The 15,710-nt window shown below is 39.6% G+C and overlaps 1 protein-coding gene across 1 annotated transcript in view; it reads right to left on the bottom strand.

Moving 5' to 3' along the window:
- ttn.2 (titin, tandem duplicate 2) overlaps positions 1–15,710 on the bottom strand; it is a 346,071-nt gene that overhangs the window by 46,092 nt on the left and 284,269 nt on the right. The window contains exons 243-261 of the mRNA XM_072579113.1: positions 13,190–13,489; positions 12,736–13,038; positions 11,264–11,539; positions 10,017–10,316; positions 9,623–9,925; positions 9,191–9,490; positions 8,783–9,070; positions 8,247–8,543; positions 7,847–8,149; positions 7,445–7,750; positions 6,259–6,546; positions 5,850–6,140; positions 5,471–5,758; positions 2,057–2,644; positions 1,860–1,964; positions 1,578–1,775; positions 1,187–1,483; positions 504–1,091; positions 111–413 (exon numbers count right to left, since the gene is read on the bottom strand). Coding sequence (XP_072435214.1) covers positions 111–413; positions 504–1,091; positions 1,187–1,483; positions 1,578–1,775; positions 1,860–1,964; positions 2,057–2,644; positions 5,471–5,758; positions 5,850–6,140; positions 6,259–6,546; positions 7,445–7,750; positions 7,847–8,149; positions 8,247–8,543; positions 8,783–9,070; positions 9,191–9,490; positions 9,623–9,925; positions 10,017–10,316; positions 11,264–11,539; positions 12,736–13,038; positions 13,190–13,489 — 5,922 coding nt within the window. The remainder of the gene's footprint in view (positions 1–110; positions 414–503; positions 1,092–1,186; positions 1,484–1,577; positions 1,776–1,859; positions 1,965–2,056; positions 2,645–5,470; positions 5,759–5,849; positions 6,141–6,258; positions 6,547–7,444; positions 7,751–7,846; positions 8,150–8,246; positions 8,544–8,782; positions 9,071–9,190; positions 9,491–9,622; positions 9,926–10,016; positions 10,317–11,263; positions 11,540–12,735; positions 13,039–13,189; positions 13,490–15,710) is intronic.

Genomic DNA, 15,710 nt, shown 5'->3' with positions numbered 1-15,710 from the left:
TAATGTAATGAAATTAGTATTAAGTACTGAAACATTAAGGATGTCTGTTGTCAAAGTATAATTTACATGTAACAAATATGAGAAAGGTGTTTTGTAACTTTAATACTTACATGCTACATCCTTTGTTAATACTGGTTGTGATGGTTCACTTGGAGGTCCAATGCCTGCCTTATTTTCTGCACTGACACGGAATTCATACTCAGTTCCTTCATTCAGTCCTGTCACTTTGTGTCGGAGATCAGATATCGGTTTCTTTGTTGCTCTAATCCATCTGAGACCTTTCCTTTCTTTACGTTCTAAAATGTATCCTGTTATTTCACTACCGCCATCAACAACTGGCCTCTTCCACCCAACAGTAATTGTATTTTTGGTAACATTAGTAATCTCAGGCTTTGAAGGTGGGCCAGGGGGACCTAAGAAAGAAATATCACAAATGAAGTTTGTTATTCTAATAAGGCAAAAATGGAAGTCACATAATGCTCAGTATTAAAAAAAATATTTACCAAAACTGTCCACCATTTTAACTGGTTCTGACTGTACTGGATCACCAATGCCATATTGATTTACAGCTGAGACACGGAAGATGTATTCATTTCCCTGTATAAGTTTGCTTGCAATAAATCTGCAGCTTGGAACATTTTCAGCAACTAAAGTCCAGAGAAGACGACTTGTTTCTCTCTTTTCAATTGTATAAGATTTGACTGGAGAACCTCCATCTTCAGCTGGAGGTAACCAATTTAGTGTAGCCTTCTCAGACGAAACATTGCTTATTTCAATAGGTCCTGGGGGACCAGGAACATCTAACACTTTCACACGTACATGTTCTTCTTTGGTGCCAAATGGATTACTGGCAGTGATAGTATATTCTCCAGAATCTTTTCTTGTAGCATATTTAACATGCAGTGTTGACGAAGTTGGTGTTTTTTCAATTTGAACTATCTCAGAGACTTTGAAATCTTTACCACCCTTAGACCAAACTGATGTTGGTGGAGGTTTGCCAAGAATGCTAGTTGCAGTAATTACAATGGTATCACCAGCCTTAACTGTTAAGCCTTCTTTTACAGTAGGATCAATTACAATTGTTGGTGCCACTGTGAATATATAAGAGAGAAATTAATCAGTACCATGAGCTGTCAATTTTTCAGTTTTGTTTTCATCATATGGTTAAAAAAAGAAAATTACTTACCAAACTCATCTTGACAGATAATAGTTCCTGTAGTTTCAGATGGTGGACTAATTGCTCCTGCTGCGTTCTTTGCCCTTACACGGAATTCATATTTACAGCCCTCAGTAAGATCAGTAACAGTAAAGGCACACTCCTGAACATTAATATGATTCGCTTTCATCCATGTCTTTGAAGGTAGGTCACGTTTCTCAACAATGTAGCCAATTAGTTTGTGACCACCATCGTACTTTGGTTCAGTCCAGTTTAGAGTCACACTTGTCCGGGTAACATTAATAACTTCAGGTTTACCAGGAGGATCTGAAAGGAGAGCAATGTAATGTCAGCCACTGATTGTAGCATTTATAAGATGTAATAAAAGAAAATGAAAAATGGTGCCAAGGATTTTACTTACCAATTGGATCTAATGTGGTAACAGGATGTGATGGTCCACTAGGTTTGCCTACACCAGCCAAGTTAACTGCCATGACTCTAAATTCATATTCGAGGCCTTCAGTCAAACCTGTTACTCTGAGATCCTTCATTTTCAGTGTGGCCTTATTTGCTCTTTTCCAAAGGAGGCTGTTTCTTTCTTTATATTCAACATGATAACCTGGTGCAAAAAGTAGTTTGAAATAAATGTTGCGTAATTATAAAAATGTAATTGCCAGTTTAAAGGAGAAATCAAACTGTATACCTGTAATTGGGGAGCCACCAGTTTTCTTTGGATCCTTCCAAGTCAGGGAGACTGAATCGTGCCTAACTGCAACTATTTCTGGAGGCAAAGGAGCATCAGGCACATCTTGGAAGAGGGAGAGAGAGAGACATCAATCAGTCTATAAGTGAGTGCAGCATTGCAATTAAAGTTCAGAGAAAACATGTGAAGCTGCTTACCAAATGGATGCCTGGCAATGACAGGGTCAGACTTCAGACCTTCTCCCACTCCATATTTATTCTCAGCACTAACTCTAAACACATACTCGTTTCCTTCATGAAGCCTTGTAACTCTGAATGATGTTTTTTGCACAGCAGATGCACAAGTCATCCATTTATTGGTGACATTATCGCGCTTTTCCAAAATATAGTTCGTAATTTCGGCACCACCATCATCCTTAGGGGGCGCCCAGATTAATGTAATCGCATCGGCCGTTATTTCATCAAAACGGAAAGGTGCAGTTGGTATTCCAGGCTTTCCAACTACTTTCATGAATATTGCAGCTTCTTTAGTGCCAGCAACATTCTTCAAATTGATTGTGTATTTTCCAGCATCACTCTTTTGACAATCTCTCACTGCGAGTGTTGTATTAATTGCTGTGGATTCCACAGTTATTCTTCCACTTTCCTGAAGTAAATCTTCACCTTTCTTCCATGTTACTGTTGGTGCAGGTTTGCCACTGATTGGAATCTTTATATGGAAATTGCTTCCCTCCCTGGCAATGTATGTTAGGTCAGGGATGTCTCGTAAGTCAATGTTTGGTGGCACTGTTAATCCAAAAAGAGTGATTTAGTTTAATAAGTTCAGAGTTCAGTTTTGATAAGTATGCTTGAAACCATTCTTAAGTTTTTAAGTGCAGTGTCTTGTTATAGGTAACACCTTAAGAAACTATCCAATATAATTTAATGATTAAGTGAAAACAATTTACTGTAGGTGACATATTGTGGCTAAGCAATTTCAAAGAGCTTATTATAATAAACAGTTTAATTCTCCCTACAAATTATGCATTTGACTTCTGACAGTATTGATAACATAAGACAAACATAATCCATTAAGACTTGGAATCCTATAATTGAAAGTGGAATTACAAGTCATCGTGCACCCTTGGAGGCAGCACAGTGGCTCAGTGGTTAGCACTGCTGCCTCACAGTGCCAGGGACCCAGGTTCAATTCCCACCTCGAGTGACTGTATGGAGTTTGCAATTTTTCCCGTGTCTGCGTGGTTTTCCTCTGGGTGCTCCGGTTTCCTCCCACAGTCCAAAGATATGCAGGTCAGGTGAATTGGCCATGCTAAATTGCCCATAGTGTTAGGTGCATTAGTCAGGGGGGGAATGGGTCTGGATGGGTTACCCTTTGGAAGGTCGGTGTGGACTTGTTGGGCTGAAGGGCCTGTCTCCACACTGTAAATAATCTAATCTAATCTATAAGAGAAGCAGGGCCAGGCCATTCAGCCACTTGACAATATTGTACCATTTGATTAGGTCTTGGCTGGTATGTACTTCAATGTCTGAAGAAGAAATCCTAGATAAGTTTCCTTTTGAGACAAAATAGTGATCTGGTAATTTGTTTCAGTTATAGTGCCTGACATATTCACTTACATAACACACCAACTAAAATTTAAAAGTAACTTAATAATTGTAAAGCATTTCATAAGATGCTGAGGGCATGGTAGTGTGTCAAAGAGTCTAAATGAGAAAAGCACAGCATGTTAGGCAGCATCCAAGGAGCAGGAAAACCGATGTTTCGGGCAAAAGCCCTTCATCAGGAATACAGCCTCCGGGGTGGAAAGATAAATGGGAGGGGGTGGGGCTGGGAGAAGGTAGCCAAGAGTACAATAGATGGATGGAGGTGGGCATGAAGGTGATAGGTCAGAGAGGAGGGTGGAGCAGATAGGTGGGAAGGAAGATAGGCAGGTAGGACAGGTCATGAGGGCGGTGCTGAGCTGGAAGGTTGGAACTGAGGTAAGGTGGGGGAAGGGGAAATGAGGAAACTGGTGAAGTCCACGTTGATGCCCTTGGGTTGAAGTGTTCCGAGGTGGAAGATGAGGTGTTCTTCCTCCAGGCGTCGGGTGGTGAGGGTGTGGTGGTGCATGCCTTCGGCAGAGTGGGAGGGACAGTTGAAATATTGGGCCACGGGGTGGTGGTGTTGATTGGTGCGGGTGTCCTGGAGATGTTCCCTAAAGCACTCTGCGAGAAGGCGTCCAGTCTCCTCAATGTAGAGGAGACCACATCAGGAGCAACGGATAGAATAAATTACATTGGTGGATGTGCAGGTGAAACTTTGATGGATGTGGAAGACTCCTTTGGGGCCTTGGATGGAGGTGAGGGGGGAGGTGTGGGCACAGATTTTGCAATTCCTGCGGTAGCAGGGGAAGTTGCCAGTACGGGAGGGTGGGTTGTTGGGGGGCACGGACCTGACCAGGTAGTCACGGAGTGAACGGTCTTTGCGGAAAGCGGAAAGGGGTGGGGAGGGAAATATATCCCTGGTTGTGGGGTCTGTTTGGAGGCGGCAGAAATGTCAGCGGATGATGCAGTTTATGCGAAGGTTGATAGGGTGGAAGGTGATGACGGTGGTGGGGCGGTGGGGGGGCAGAGGAGGGGGCAATCTGTCCTTGTTGCGGTTGGAGGGGTGGTGTTTGAGGGCAGAGGTGCAGGATGTAGACGAGATGCTTTGGAGGGCATCTTTAACCACGTGGGAAGAGAAATTGTGGTCTTTAAAGAAGGAGGCCATCTGGTGTGTTCTGTGATGGAACTGGTCCTCCTGGGAGCAGATACAGCAGAGGCGGAGGTATTGGGAATACGGAATAGCATTTTTGCAGGAGATAGGGTGGGAAGAGGTGTAATCCAGGTAGCTGTGGGAGTCGTGGGTTTGTAAAAAATGCCATTGTCAAGTTGGTCGTCATTGATGGAGAGGGATAGGTCCAGGAAGGGGAGGGAGGTGTCAGAGATGGTCCAGGTGAATTTAAGGTTGGGGTGGAATGTGTTGGTGAAGTTGATGAACTACTCAACCTCCTCACGGGAGCATGAGGTGGCACCAATGCAGTCATCAGTGTAGCGGAGGAAGAGATGGGGAGTGGTGCCAGTGTAACTACGGAAGATGGACTGTTCTACGTGGCTGACAAACAGACAAGTATTGCTGGGGCCCACGTGGGTGCCCATGGCTATCCCTTTCATCTGAAGGAAGTGGGAGGATTCGAAGGAGAAATTGTTAAGGGTAAGGACAGTTCAGCCAAATGAATGAGCGTGTCAGTGGAAGGGTACTGTTGGGGACGTCGGGAGAGGAAGAAACGGAAGGCTTGGAGGCAGATGGAGGTGTAGAGGGATTGGATGTCCATGATGAAGATGAGGTGTTGGGGGCCAGGGAAATGGATGACTTGGAGGAGGTGGAGGGCGTGGGCGGTGTCTCGAACATATATGGGAAGTTCCTGGACAAGGGGGGGATAGGACAGTATCAAGGTAGTTAATATCAAATATTAGTAATTATATTTTCAACAATTCATATTTTGTGTTTGAACTTTATTTATTACTGAATAAAATGTAAGTGCCAATATCATTTTATTAAAAATGGTTTGTTATTGTGAAAAAAATACTTACCAACTTGATCCTTTGCTACCAGTGTGATTTCACGTGGTACACTGTATCCAGCATCATTCTGTGCTAGTACTCTGAAAGTGTATTCCTTTCCTTCTTCCAGTTCATTTGTTGTAAATTGCAACTTCTTAGCTCTCATCAATTCTTTCCATCTGTCCTCCTGAACCATCATTTCAACAACGTAAGCAGTAATCCTGCTTCCTCCATCACTGATTGGTTTTTTCCATGTCAAAGTGCAAGACGTTTTGGAGACAGCTGCAGCCCTTAAGTCTATCACAGGCCCAGGTTCCTCTGCATTATACAATACATAATTTTAGTGGAAACAATTAAGACAAACAGAATTTTGGTCTGCATTATACCATTAAAAGTAACCAGGACTTACCTGAAGCTCTCACAGCATCTTTTGTCTCACAAGGTTCACCAATGCCATACTCATTTTCAGCTAGAACTCGGAAGTAGTAATATTTACTTTCTTCCAGATTAATAATTCTGAAACTAGTCTTGGCACATTCAGTTGCTACTGTTGACCATGCCTTTCTTTCAGCGTCTCGTTTCTCTACAATATAATTTTTAACTGGACTGCCGCCATCCACCAGAGGAGGATCCCATGATATAACAGCAAAATCCTTTGCTGTTTCTTTAACAATAAGATTAACTGGAGGACCAGGAGTATCTAATTAAGAAATAAAAATAAAAAGTTAACTCACACTGAATAGAACAATTACAATCAAACTGCTTTACATGAATAAAATTTAACTTAATATGACAAGAAATAATTAGTCACAACTTACCAAGAACTTTTACATTAAGTGTATATGCTTTTGTTCCACTGCTATTTTGTAGAGTCAGAATGTACTTTCCAGCATCGTATCGATTCACATTTTCACAGTACAACATAGTGTCATAATCCGAAGTTCTGATTTCAAGCCCTTGCCTTTCCTGGATGTTGGCATCCACTTTAGACCAGGTAATCTTTGGTGGAGGCCGACCCCTCACTGGCACATAGATTCTCATTGTGACACCAGCACGTAGAATAAGCACCTTCCTTAAATCAGCGTCAAGCTCTGCTTCAGGAGCAACTATTCATGAAAAAAATATATAAATACATTTTCATTATTAAACTGTATACAAATATATCAAAATCACATTGTATGGCATAGAGTTGTTTCCACCAAACAGATCTCTTCAACCATCCAGAGAATATCTTCACTTCAATTTGTCTGTTCAATCAGATCCTAGATCCATGTCCCAGGAACAATAATGTCCTAGGTCATCCTTTGGGTCATTTGGTTCAGTTACAAAATTATCTTCTGTACAACTAGATACCTTTAAATGATTTTTCCATGCAATTAAGACAAAACAAATTGCACAAAAATAATTAGAAACGACTCATAAAATTTCCATCTAATTTTGCAGATGCTCAAATATTTCCCATTTTTATTAAAAAAAAGATTTCTATATTCACTTTCCCATTGGAAAAATTGCATCATTGTGCACCATGACTACCCAACCTAAGGAATTCTCCTAAAGACCAGTTGAAAAACGTATGAACAATTACAACATGCCAAGATAGGCATATCTGGTGCCAGTTCCAGCTGAAATACCAGACTCGGTGAATTATGATATATTTGATATACCTGAAATTTCCCTCTATTATTTTATCATAGGATTTAAAATATTTATTTTGAATATGATAGTACTTCCTTATAAATGACGGCAAGAACAAATTCAGAAAAATACTACAAAGGTAAAATACTACAGGCTCTGGAAATCAGAAATAAAACCAGAACATTGTGGAAACACTCAGAAAGTCTGGCCGCATTTGTAGATGGAGGAATGGTGTTACCATAGCAGACCAATGACATTTATCTGAAAGGTACCATCTATCTCTTCACAGATGTTGCCTGATCTACTGAGAAAAACTACAACGTTTCACTACAGGACTTAATTTGCTTCACACAAGCAATGAAAACCTACTCAAAATGTCCTTGGCAGTATGTTTCTCCGGCACTTCACTTGGATCACTGTAGCCTATTTTGTTCATGGCGCTTACACGGAAGTTATATTCAGTGCCTTCAGATAGTCCTGTAACAATATAGTGTGTATCACGCAGATTCTTTGGTATGTTGCATTTTATCCAGTTTTCTCCATCTGCACGCTTAACTTCAACCAGATATCCCAAGATTGGACTGCCACCATCATATGCTGGTTTAGTCCAAGATAAGCTGATTGTATTGCGAGTTGTATCAATAACTTTTGGGAAGGCAGGTGGTCCTGGAGGATCTGAGTAGAAATAAAATAATTTGCATGAAAATAGTTTAACAAATGTGAATGAATTGTGTCACTGATGTATATGTATGTAATCACATATCTACTTACACAGAGGATCCAGGGCAAAAACTGCCTTTGAGGCTTCACTGGGTTTGCCTGGCCCAGCTTTATTCAAGGCAATAACTCGATACTCATACTCAGTGCCTTCTTGAAGCCCTGTAGCTTTAATTGTTCTTTCCAAAACTGGTTTCCGATTGACCTTTGACCAATTAACAGCCATTGCCTCACGTTTCTCCACTAAATATCCAGTCACAGGAGAGCCACCATCATCTGCTGGTGCTTTCCAGCTAACAGTCATGTGATCTTTGGTGATGTTACTTATTATTGGTGGATCACATGGCCCAGGCACATCTGTAAGTAACACGAAGAATGTGCTAAATATCTTTTCATCATTCATCAACTAAAATCAAAAGTTAGCTACCAGAGGGAAAAAAGGTGTTTTACTTACTGTAAGGATTCTTAGCAACAACTGGATGGGTAATGATTGGGTCACCAACACCATATTTGTTTTCTGCACTGACACGGAACTGGTATTCATGTCCCTCTATCAGTTTTTCAATTCCGCACTGTGTAATCTGTAAATTAGCAGTAACTTGAGCCCAATTAGGACGACTTGTCTCACGCTTGTCGACAATATAGTTCGTAATCTCAGCACCTCCATCCTCAAGCGGAGGTTCCCACTTCAGAGTAACGCGATCCGAATAAATATTGTTAACTTTGATAGAAGCTGGTGGACCAGGTTTATCTGACAAATAAAAAGAGAATAAGTGTGCGTGAATATTTGAAAATGAATTACCTAAGGATGAAACTAGTAATTTGTTTTAAAATTTTGCTTTCCATCTTTTCATTTGGTTCTCAAAAATTACACTAATATTTTTTGAAGTTCTTAAAAATATAGCTGGATGTTCACATGCATTTTATTAAGCTAATTTCTAATAAGCAGCAGATTCACACATTCTATGAAATACTTTAAAATATTTTTACCTAATACTTTCAGTTTTATATTAGCTGATTTGGATCCACTTGAATTCTCTGCAAGAATAGTGTACTCTCCAGTTTCTTTCCTTTGTACACTATACAATTCGAGCGTGCACAAGTTTCTTGATCTGGCTATTTTAATGCCTTCAGCAGGCAATACTACATTGCCATCTTTCTTCCATGTGATCTTTGGAAAGGGTTTTCCAAAGACATGTGCATCTAGACAAACATTAGATCCAGCCTTTACAGTGATCAGTGCCTTCATGGACACCCCCAGATCAATTCTTGGCGCAACTGTAAATTGAACAAAGCATTTTAATATAAATGATACTTCTTAAATTATGTTTAATATTTGATGCCTGAAACATGAAAGTCGGGTAGAAAATAATGCAATGAAGTAAAGCTAATTCATACCTTGCTCTGCCACAATGGTCACTGGATCTGAAGGTTCAGAAGGTTTGCTGATATTAACTGCTGTCTTTGCAATGGCCCTGAATTGATATTGAGCACGTTCTTCAAGATTGGTAACAGTGAATTCTTCATTGGGTACACTTTGGCAACTGGTATTGCATCGTACCCATTTATCACTAGGTAATTTACAGGCTTCAACAAAGTAGCCAATTAGTTTGCTTCCACCATCATGTTTGGGTCTTGTCCAGATTAGAGAAACACTATTGTTGGTGATATCAATGGGTTCCGGTTTGCCAGGTGGATCTGTTATAAAATATAGGTACAAATTTCTAAGTTTACATGCAAAAATTAAATTAAATTTAAATTATTCCGAAATTTGTTGAAGTTAATTCTAAAAGAACATATTACATTTTTAAAAATGTTTGGAACACTTACCAACTGGTGTCCTAGCTGTTACAAATTCAGTTGGTTTACTAGGCTTACTAGATCCTGCTCTGTTCAGTGCACTGACTCTGAAAGTGTATTCCAGCCCTTCAATTAGTCCTGTACATGGGTACTCAGTGGCACGGATAGAAGTGTCATTTGCCTTTACCCAAAGAAGACTATTTCTCTCTTTGCGTTCAATGATATATCCAGTGATAGGACTACCACCATCACTTTCTGGTCTATCCCATGCCACAAATATGCAGTCCTTGTTCACCTTTGTGACGTGTGCATTTCTTGGTTCACTGGGAACGTCTGTGATGAAAAACAAATCTATAGTCAGCTCTGAAACCAGACTTTGCATCTTAAGAAAAATGTGCAGCCCAAATATTTTGTAACAGCTTACCAAATTGGTATCTCGCAATCATTCTGTCAGAGGTGAGAGGTTCTGAAATACCAAATCTATTTTCTGCACGAACACGGAACATGTACTCTTGTCCAGGGATAAGCTTTCCAATTCTACAGTTTGTTTTTGTCACAGATGCCACAACGGTAACCCAGTCACCACGGCTTACGTCACATTTTTCTACGACGTAGTTTGTTATGTTGCTGCCACCATCTTCAAATGGAATGTGCCAGTTAAGGTTGCATGAATCAGCATCAATTTCTGAAATATCAAACGGTGGTTGTGGTGGTCCAGGAATATCTGAAAGATATCAACCATCAATAATTAAATAACACGAGTTTACAATTGGAGCAGTCGGCCATTTGGCCCTTTGAGTCTGTTTCACCATTCATTAAGATCATGGTTAATCATTTGACTCAACAGCCTGTTCCTGCCTCTCCCTCAAACTATTTTTATCCCTTTAACCCCAAGTACTATATCCAACTTCTTCTTGAAGTTATACAGTGCTTTAGCCTTGACTGCTTTCTGCCGTAGTGAATTCTACAGACACACCATTCTTTGGTTGAAGATTTTTCTCATCTCAGTCCTAAATGGTTTACCCATATCCTTAGACTATGACAAAAATTTCTCCCCACAGATGCTGCCAGACCTGCAATTTCTGCCTTTGTTTCTGATTTCTATCATCCACAGTTGCTTTGGGTTTTTTTCTTCGACTATGATCCCTGATTCTAATCTATCCCATCATTGGTAACATGTTGCATCTCCCCTGTCTAGACCTGTTAGATGTTTATAGTTTTCTATGAAATCCTCCCTCATTTGTCTGAAGTCCAGCAAATATTATTGTGACCAATTCAATCATTCATCACATGTCAGACCTTCCATCCCAGGAATCAGTCTGGTAAAACCTTCACTGCACTCCCTCTTTAATAAGAACATCCTTCCTCAGATAAAGTGACACATAATGTTTCATGTATGTCCTCATGAAAACCTGTTCCTTTACATGAGTCCTTTCACTTTAAAGGCTAATGTGCAATTTACCTTCCTTCCACCTGCTGCCCCTGCATGTTCTTTGCAGAGTCATTGAATCCCTAAAGTGTGGAAACCACGGCTTATGTCATATTTGGCCCATTGAGTCCACACTGACTCTCCAAAGACCATCCCACACAAACACTATTAATATAAAATTGTTTACACAGTTCCAGTTCTTTCAAATATATTCCCTTACGCAAGGTAATGAATATACGTACCCATGACCACAACTCGAATTTTCTGGGAGGCAACGCCAGAGCTATTTTCTGCATTAAGTTTGTAGTAGCCACTATCTTTTCTGGTCACATCTTTAATGATGAGCACTGAAGTATCCTTTGTTTTATGCACAACCAGGCGACTAGATGGAATGACATCCTCATCACCTTTCATCCACATACATGTTGGTGTGGGCTTGCCAGATATGTGGGCTTCAATTCTAAGCTTCTTCCCAGCTTTGATAGATATTAGTTCAGGCATTATAATCTTTGGTGCAACTGCAAAAAAAGATGTTAATTTATTAAATGTGAAATGTCAATTTTTCAGGTATGTCATGCTGAAAATGTGCAAAGTAGCTTCCAGTCTCCCAATAATTATCAGTAATTTGCAAAATTCTCCAACAGTAGCATTTACTTAGGAAGTCAGGCCTATTATATCAGCATCTTAAATTGCTTAACAAGAAACTATTTACACATTCTATTATTATCCCACTTTTAGTTCAGTTCCAATTGTAAACTTCAACTCTGTAGTAAAAGATTGAGGAATAATGGTACACTCCAGGATCTGATCAAGATCTAGGGCTTCACTCTAGTGGTGTATTAAGTGTTGGATTGTTGGAGATGCCAGCTTGATATCATAAGCTGTTAAATTGAGTCATGTTCAAAATATCATTGTATGATTCATTCATGCTGTTTGTGAAACCTTGTTAGATGTAAAATGGCTATCATGCTTGTCTAAAATGTTGTGACTGCTAAATATAAAAAAATCATTTAGATGTACTTTTGAGAGATATGATAAAGCATTTCATAAAGGCAATTTTTTTCTTTAAAAATACTGGAACCATGCTGAAGTTGTTGCAAGGGTTGCATTTCAACTACCATCATCCGCTAAACCCCTGTAAAGCAGGGAACGAATAACAGAGGTGTGGTTGGGACCTCACCTGTCCATGTGCCAACCAGAAATAACTTTCAGACTTTATTGAATGGAAGTTCAGCTAAGACCTCAATTACAATGTCCAAAGAAAGTGACGTAGAATACACAGCATCTGCCAATTCCATTGAACTAGGTGTGAGGAAGCCTAAACAGTGAACTTTAAAGGGACTTTTGGAGTGTACCTCAAAAAGGTATACTCACATCCCACAAAATTATTTGCCAGGCAATTCTTACACTCCCCCAGAATTTACATCAGAGTCTGAAAATAAGCAATCTACCAAATCACATGTTGAGCAGCAGTTGGCATCACATTATTTTATAACAATAGGTACCAACTGGTTCCACGTGCTTCAGTGGACTTTACATGAAAGGAAAGCAGAGAACTGCACATTAATGAGGCACAAATTTGAAAAGTGTTGAGCTTCCTGACAGCCTTAACGAACTTGTGTCATACCTAACCTACAAGTATTTCTCACCGTTTTTTGTCAAGTTGACTTTAATTTTGCCTTTTATACATGGAAAAAAATAATCATTTACTTACTGAGTTGTTCTTTAATTTCAAAAAGTCCTTCAGTTTCGCGGGGCAAGCTGGTCCCAACAATGTTTCTAGCTGAAACTCTGAATTTGTACTTAATTCCTTCCTTAAGGCCTGTTACAAGAATAGACAGTTCCTTGATTATGGAGTATTTTGTCCACTGTCTCTCAGTTTGACCTTCTACTTGATATTCAACAACATAACCATCAATTTTAGCTCCTCCATCCCTAAGAGGTGGCAACCAAGACAGGGAAGCACTATTCTTCGTTATATCAATGACATCCAATTTCCTGGGTGGATCAGGTTCACCTAAAAATGAAAATTGCAAATTGTTGCTTTGAGATTAATTGATATCAAAATAATATCCAGACAAAGTTAGTAATAACAAAAGGCCATTTGGCCATCCTAGTTACTTTTTTTTAACCTTTAACAAGAAAAGTGCAAAACATTAACTACTCACTGATTGGATCTCTGGCCAGAATAGGTTTGGCAATGTCTTTGGGAACCCCAGGACCATATTGGTTGACAGCAGTTACTCTGAAATAATATTCATTTCCGGGTTCTAAGCCAGTCACATTGAAACTCGTTTTCTTCAAGTCTTGTGTCACTGTGCCCCAGGTCTTTCTGTCTGCTTCTCGTTTCTCCACAATATAGTGAGTCACTTGGCTGCCACCATCATTTTCAGGTGGTGACCAAGACAAATGACATGATGTCTTTGTAACATCTGAAGCTTTAAAGTCGGAGACAGGCCCAGGTGTGTCTGAAAACAAAAAAAAAACAACTTTGAGAAAAATCAAGCTTTATCAAGGAATAGTATACAAAGAAGCTCGTCCTTCAGACTGTCAAGTTTCTGCCAGCTCAGCTGAAGAGTAAGCATCTAGTCTCATTCCTCTGCGCATTCCCCACATTACTGCTATTTGTTTCTTCTTTCTTTATCCAAACTCCTTTTGAAATCTAATATGGAATCTATTTCCACTACTCTATCACACAGTGAATTCCAAATCCTAAACACTCAATACATACAAATATTTTTCTCATTGCTTCTGTTTTTTTGCCAGTTACCTGAAATCTTGCACCCTCTGGCTCTCAAATATTCATTCATTGTGAACTATTTCTCTTTATTTACTCAATATAAACCATTCATGATTTTAAATGCCTTGGCTGAAGTTCTTCTTAATCTTAATCAAGTAACTCTAGCTTCTCCAGCCCATAAGCCATAATAATAATCCCTCAGCTCTGAAACTATTTTAGTAGCTTTCTTTCATAACTCCTCCAAGGCCTTCATGTTTCCACCTAAAACGTAGCACCCAAAATTGGGCATGATACTCATGCTGGGGCCACATTACTGTTTAATACAGCTTTTGGATAACTTCCTAGTTTTTGCATTCAGTACCTCTATTTCTAAAGCCCAGGATCACTTTATTAATCACTCCTGCCACTTCCAAAGATTTGTGCCCATCATTCCTGGATCTCTCTGCTCTTGTATCATCTTTAAAATTGTACCATTTGGCTTTGATTTCAAAATGTAATACCCTACACCATTCTGTGTTGAATTGCACATGCCGTATGTCCTCCCAGTCTACAACTGAGCTGAAAATGTGTTGCTGGAAAAGCACAGCAGGTCAGGCAGCATCCAAGGAACAGGAGAATCGACTCCCAGTCTACACATCCTCCTGAAGTCCACTGATAGCTTCTTCACTGTTTCCAACTTTTAGATTATTTACAAATTTTAAATTGTGCCCAGCACCCCAGAATGTAACTCGTGATTACATTTTGAAATCAAAGCCAAATGGTACAATTTTAAAGATGATACAAGATGATAAAGCAGGTCCTGGGACCTGGGACTTGTACCATATACTCCTGCCTGGTTCAAAAGACAGATCTTAACCATAGTTCTATGTTTTTTATTACTGACACAACTTTGTAACTGTGTTGCTTTTATAACTGCCTTTAGAGCCTACCATGTGATACATTACCAAGTTCTGGATTAGTGGTGCTGGAAAAACACAGCAGTTCAGGCAGCATCTAAGGAGCAGTAAAATCGACATTTTGGGCAAAAGCCCTCCATTCCTGATGAAAGGCTTTTGCCCGAAACATTGATTTTACTGTTCCTCGGATGCTGCCTGAACTGCTGTGCTTTTCCAGGTCCACTAATCCAGAATCTGGTTTCCAGCATCTGCAGTCATTGTTTTTAACATACATTACCAAGTGACTTGAAATTCTAAATAAACAAAATCAACTGCAGAGATAAAATGCACCATTCTGTTAGGTCATCAAACATCTCTATCAAATTAGACCTTAACAAATTTGTGCTGGCTTATTAGTCCATGTTTATCCACATGGCTACTAATACTCTCCCCATTTATTGTTTCAAAATGATTGCCTACTACTGACATTTAACTGGCTGGTCTACACGTAACAGATCTATCCCATTATTTTTGAATAAGGCTCAAATCCTCTGCCATCACTCCTGTAATAAGAGCCAGTGCCTCCAAAACTTCTGGCCTTATTTCAGTCAACATTCCAGGATGCATCTCATCTGTACCAGGTAACCTATCCACTTTTATTCCTGTACGTCCTCTTTAGCTATTGTGATCACTCCTGTATTGCAACAAACATCTCACTTACCATGTGTTTGTCAAAGATTTTTCTTCTTGTTGAACCTCAGCCAAACCTTCTGTTTTTACCATTAACTATTTTGGTACATTTTCTTTTATAATTGAGACCTGCATACCTATGACAACCCTCTACTATTAATAAAGCTTTGATGACCTTTGGATTTCCATTTAGGCTAGTTGCTAATTAAATCTCATACTGTTTTCTTTACCCATCCTATTTTCTTTTACACTTCACAATGCTTTTTGTAATCAGTCTGATTGTCCTTTTCATTTTCCTTGGGGGCGTTTGGGGATGCTTTTGCTAACACTGTTAGGAGGGTCTAAACTAATGTGGCAGGGGTTTGGGAACGAAATGAGGTTAGA

Source organism: Chiloscyllium punctatum, chromosome 10, assembly GCF_047496795.1.
Source record: "Chiloscyllium punctatum isolate Juve2018m chromosome 10, sChiPun1.3, whole genome shotgun sequence".
In the NCBI taxonomy this organism is placed as follows: Eukaryota; Metazoa; Chordata; class Chondrichthyes; order Orectolobiformes; family Hemiscylliidae; genus Chiloscyllium; species Chiloscyllium punctatum.
This window is presented reverse-complemented; position numbering and strand designations above follow the sequence as displayed.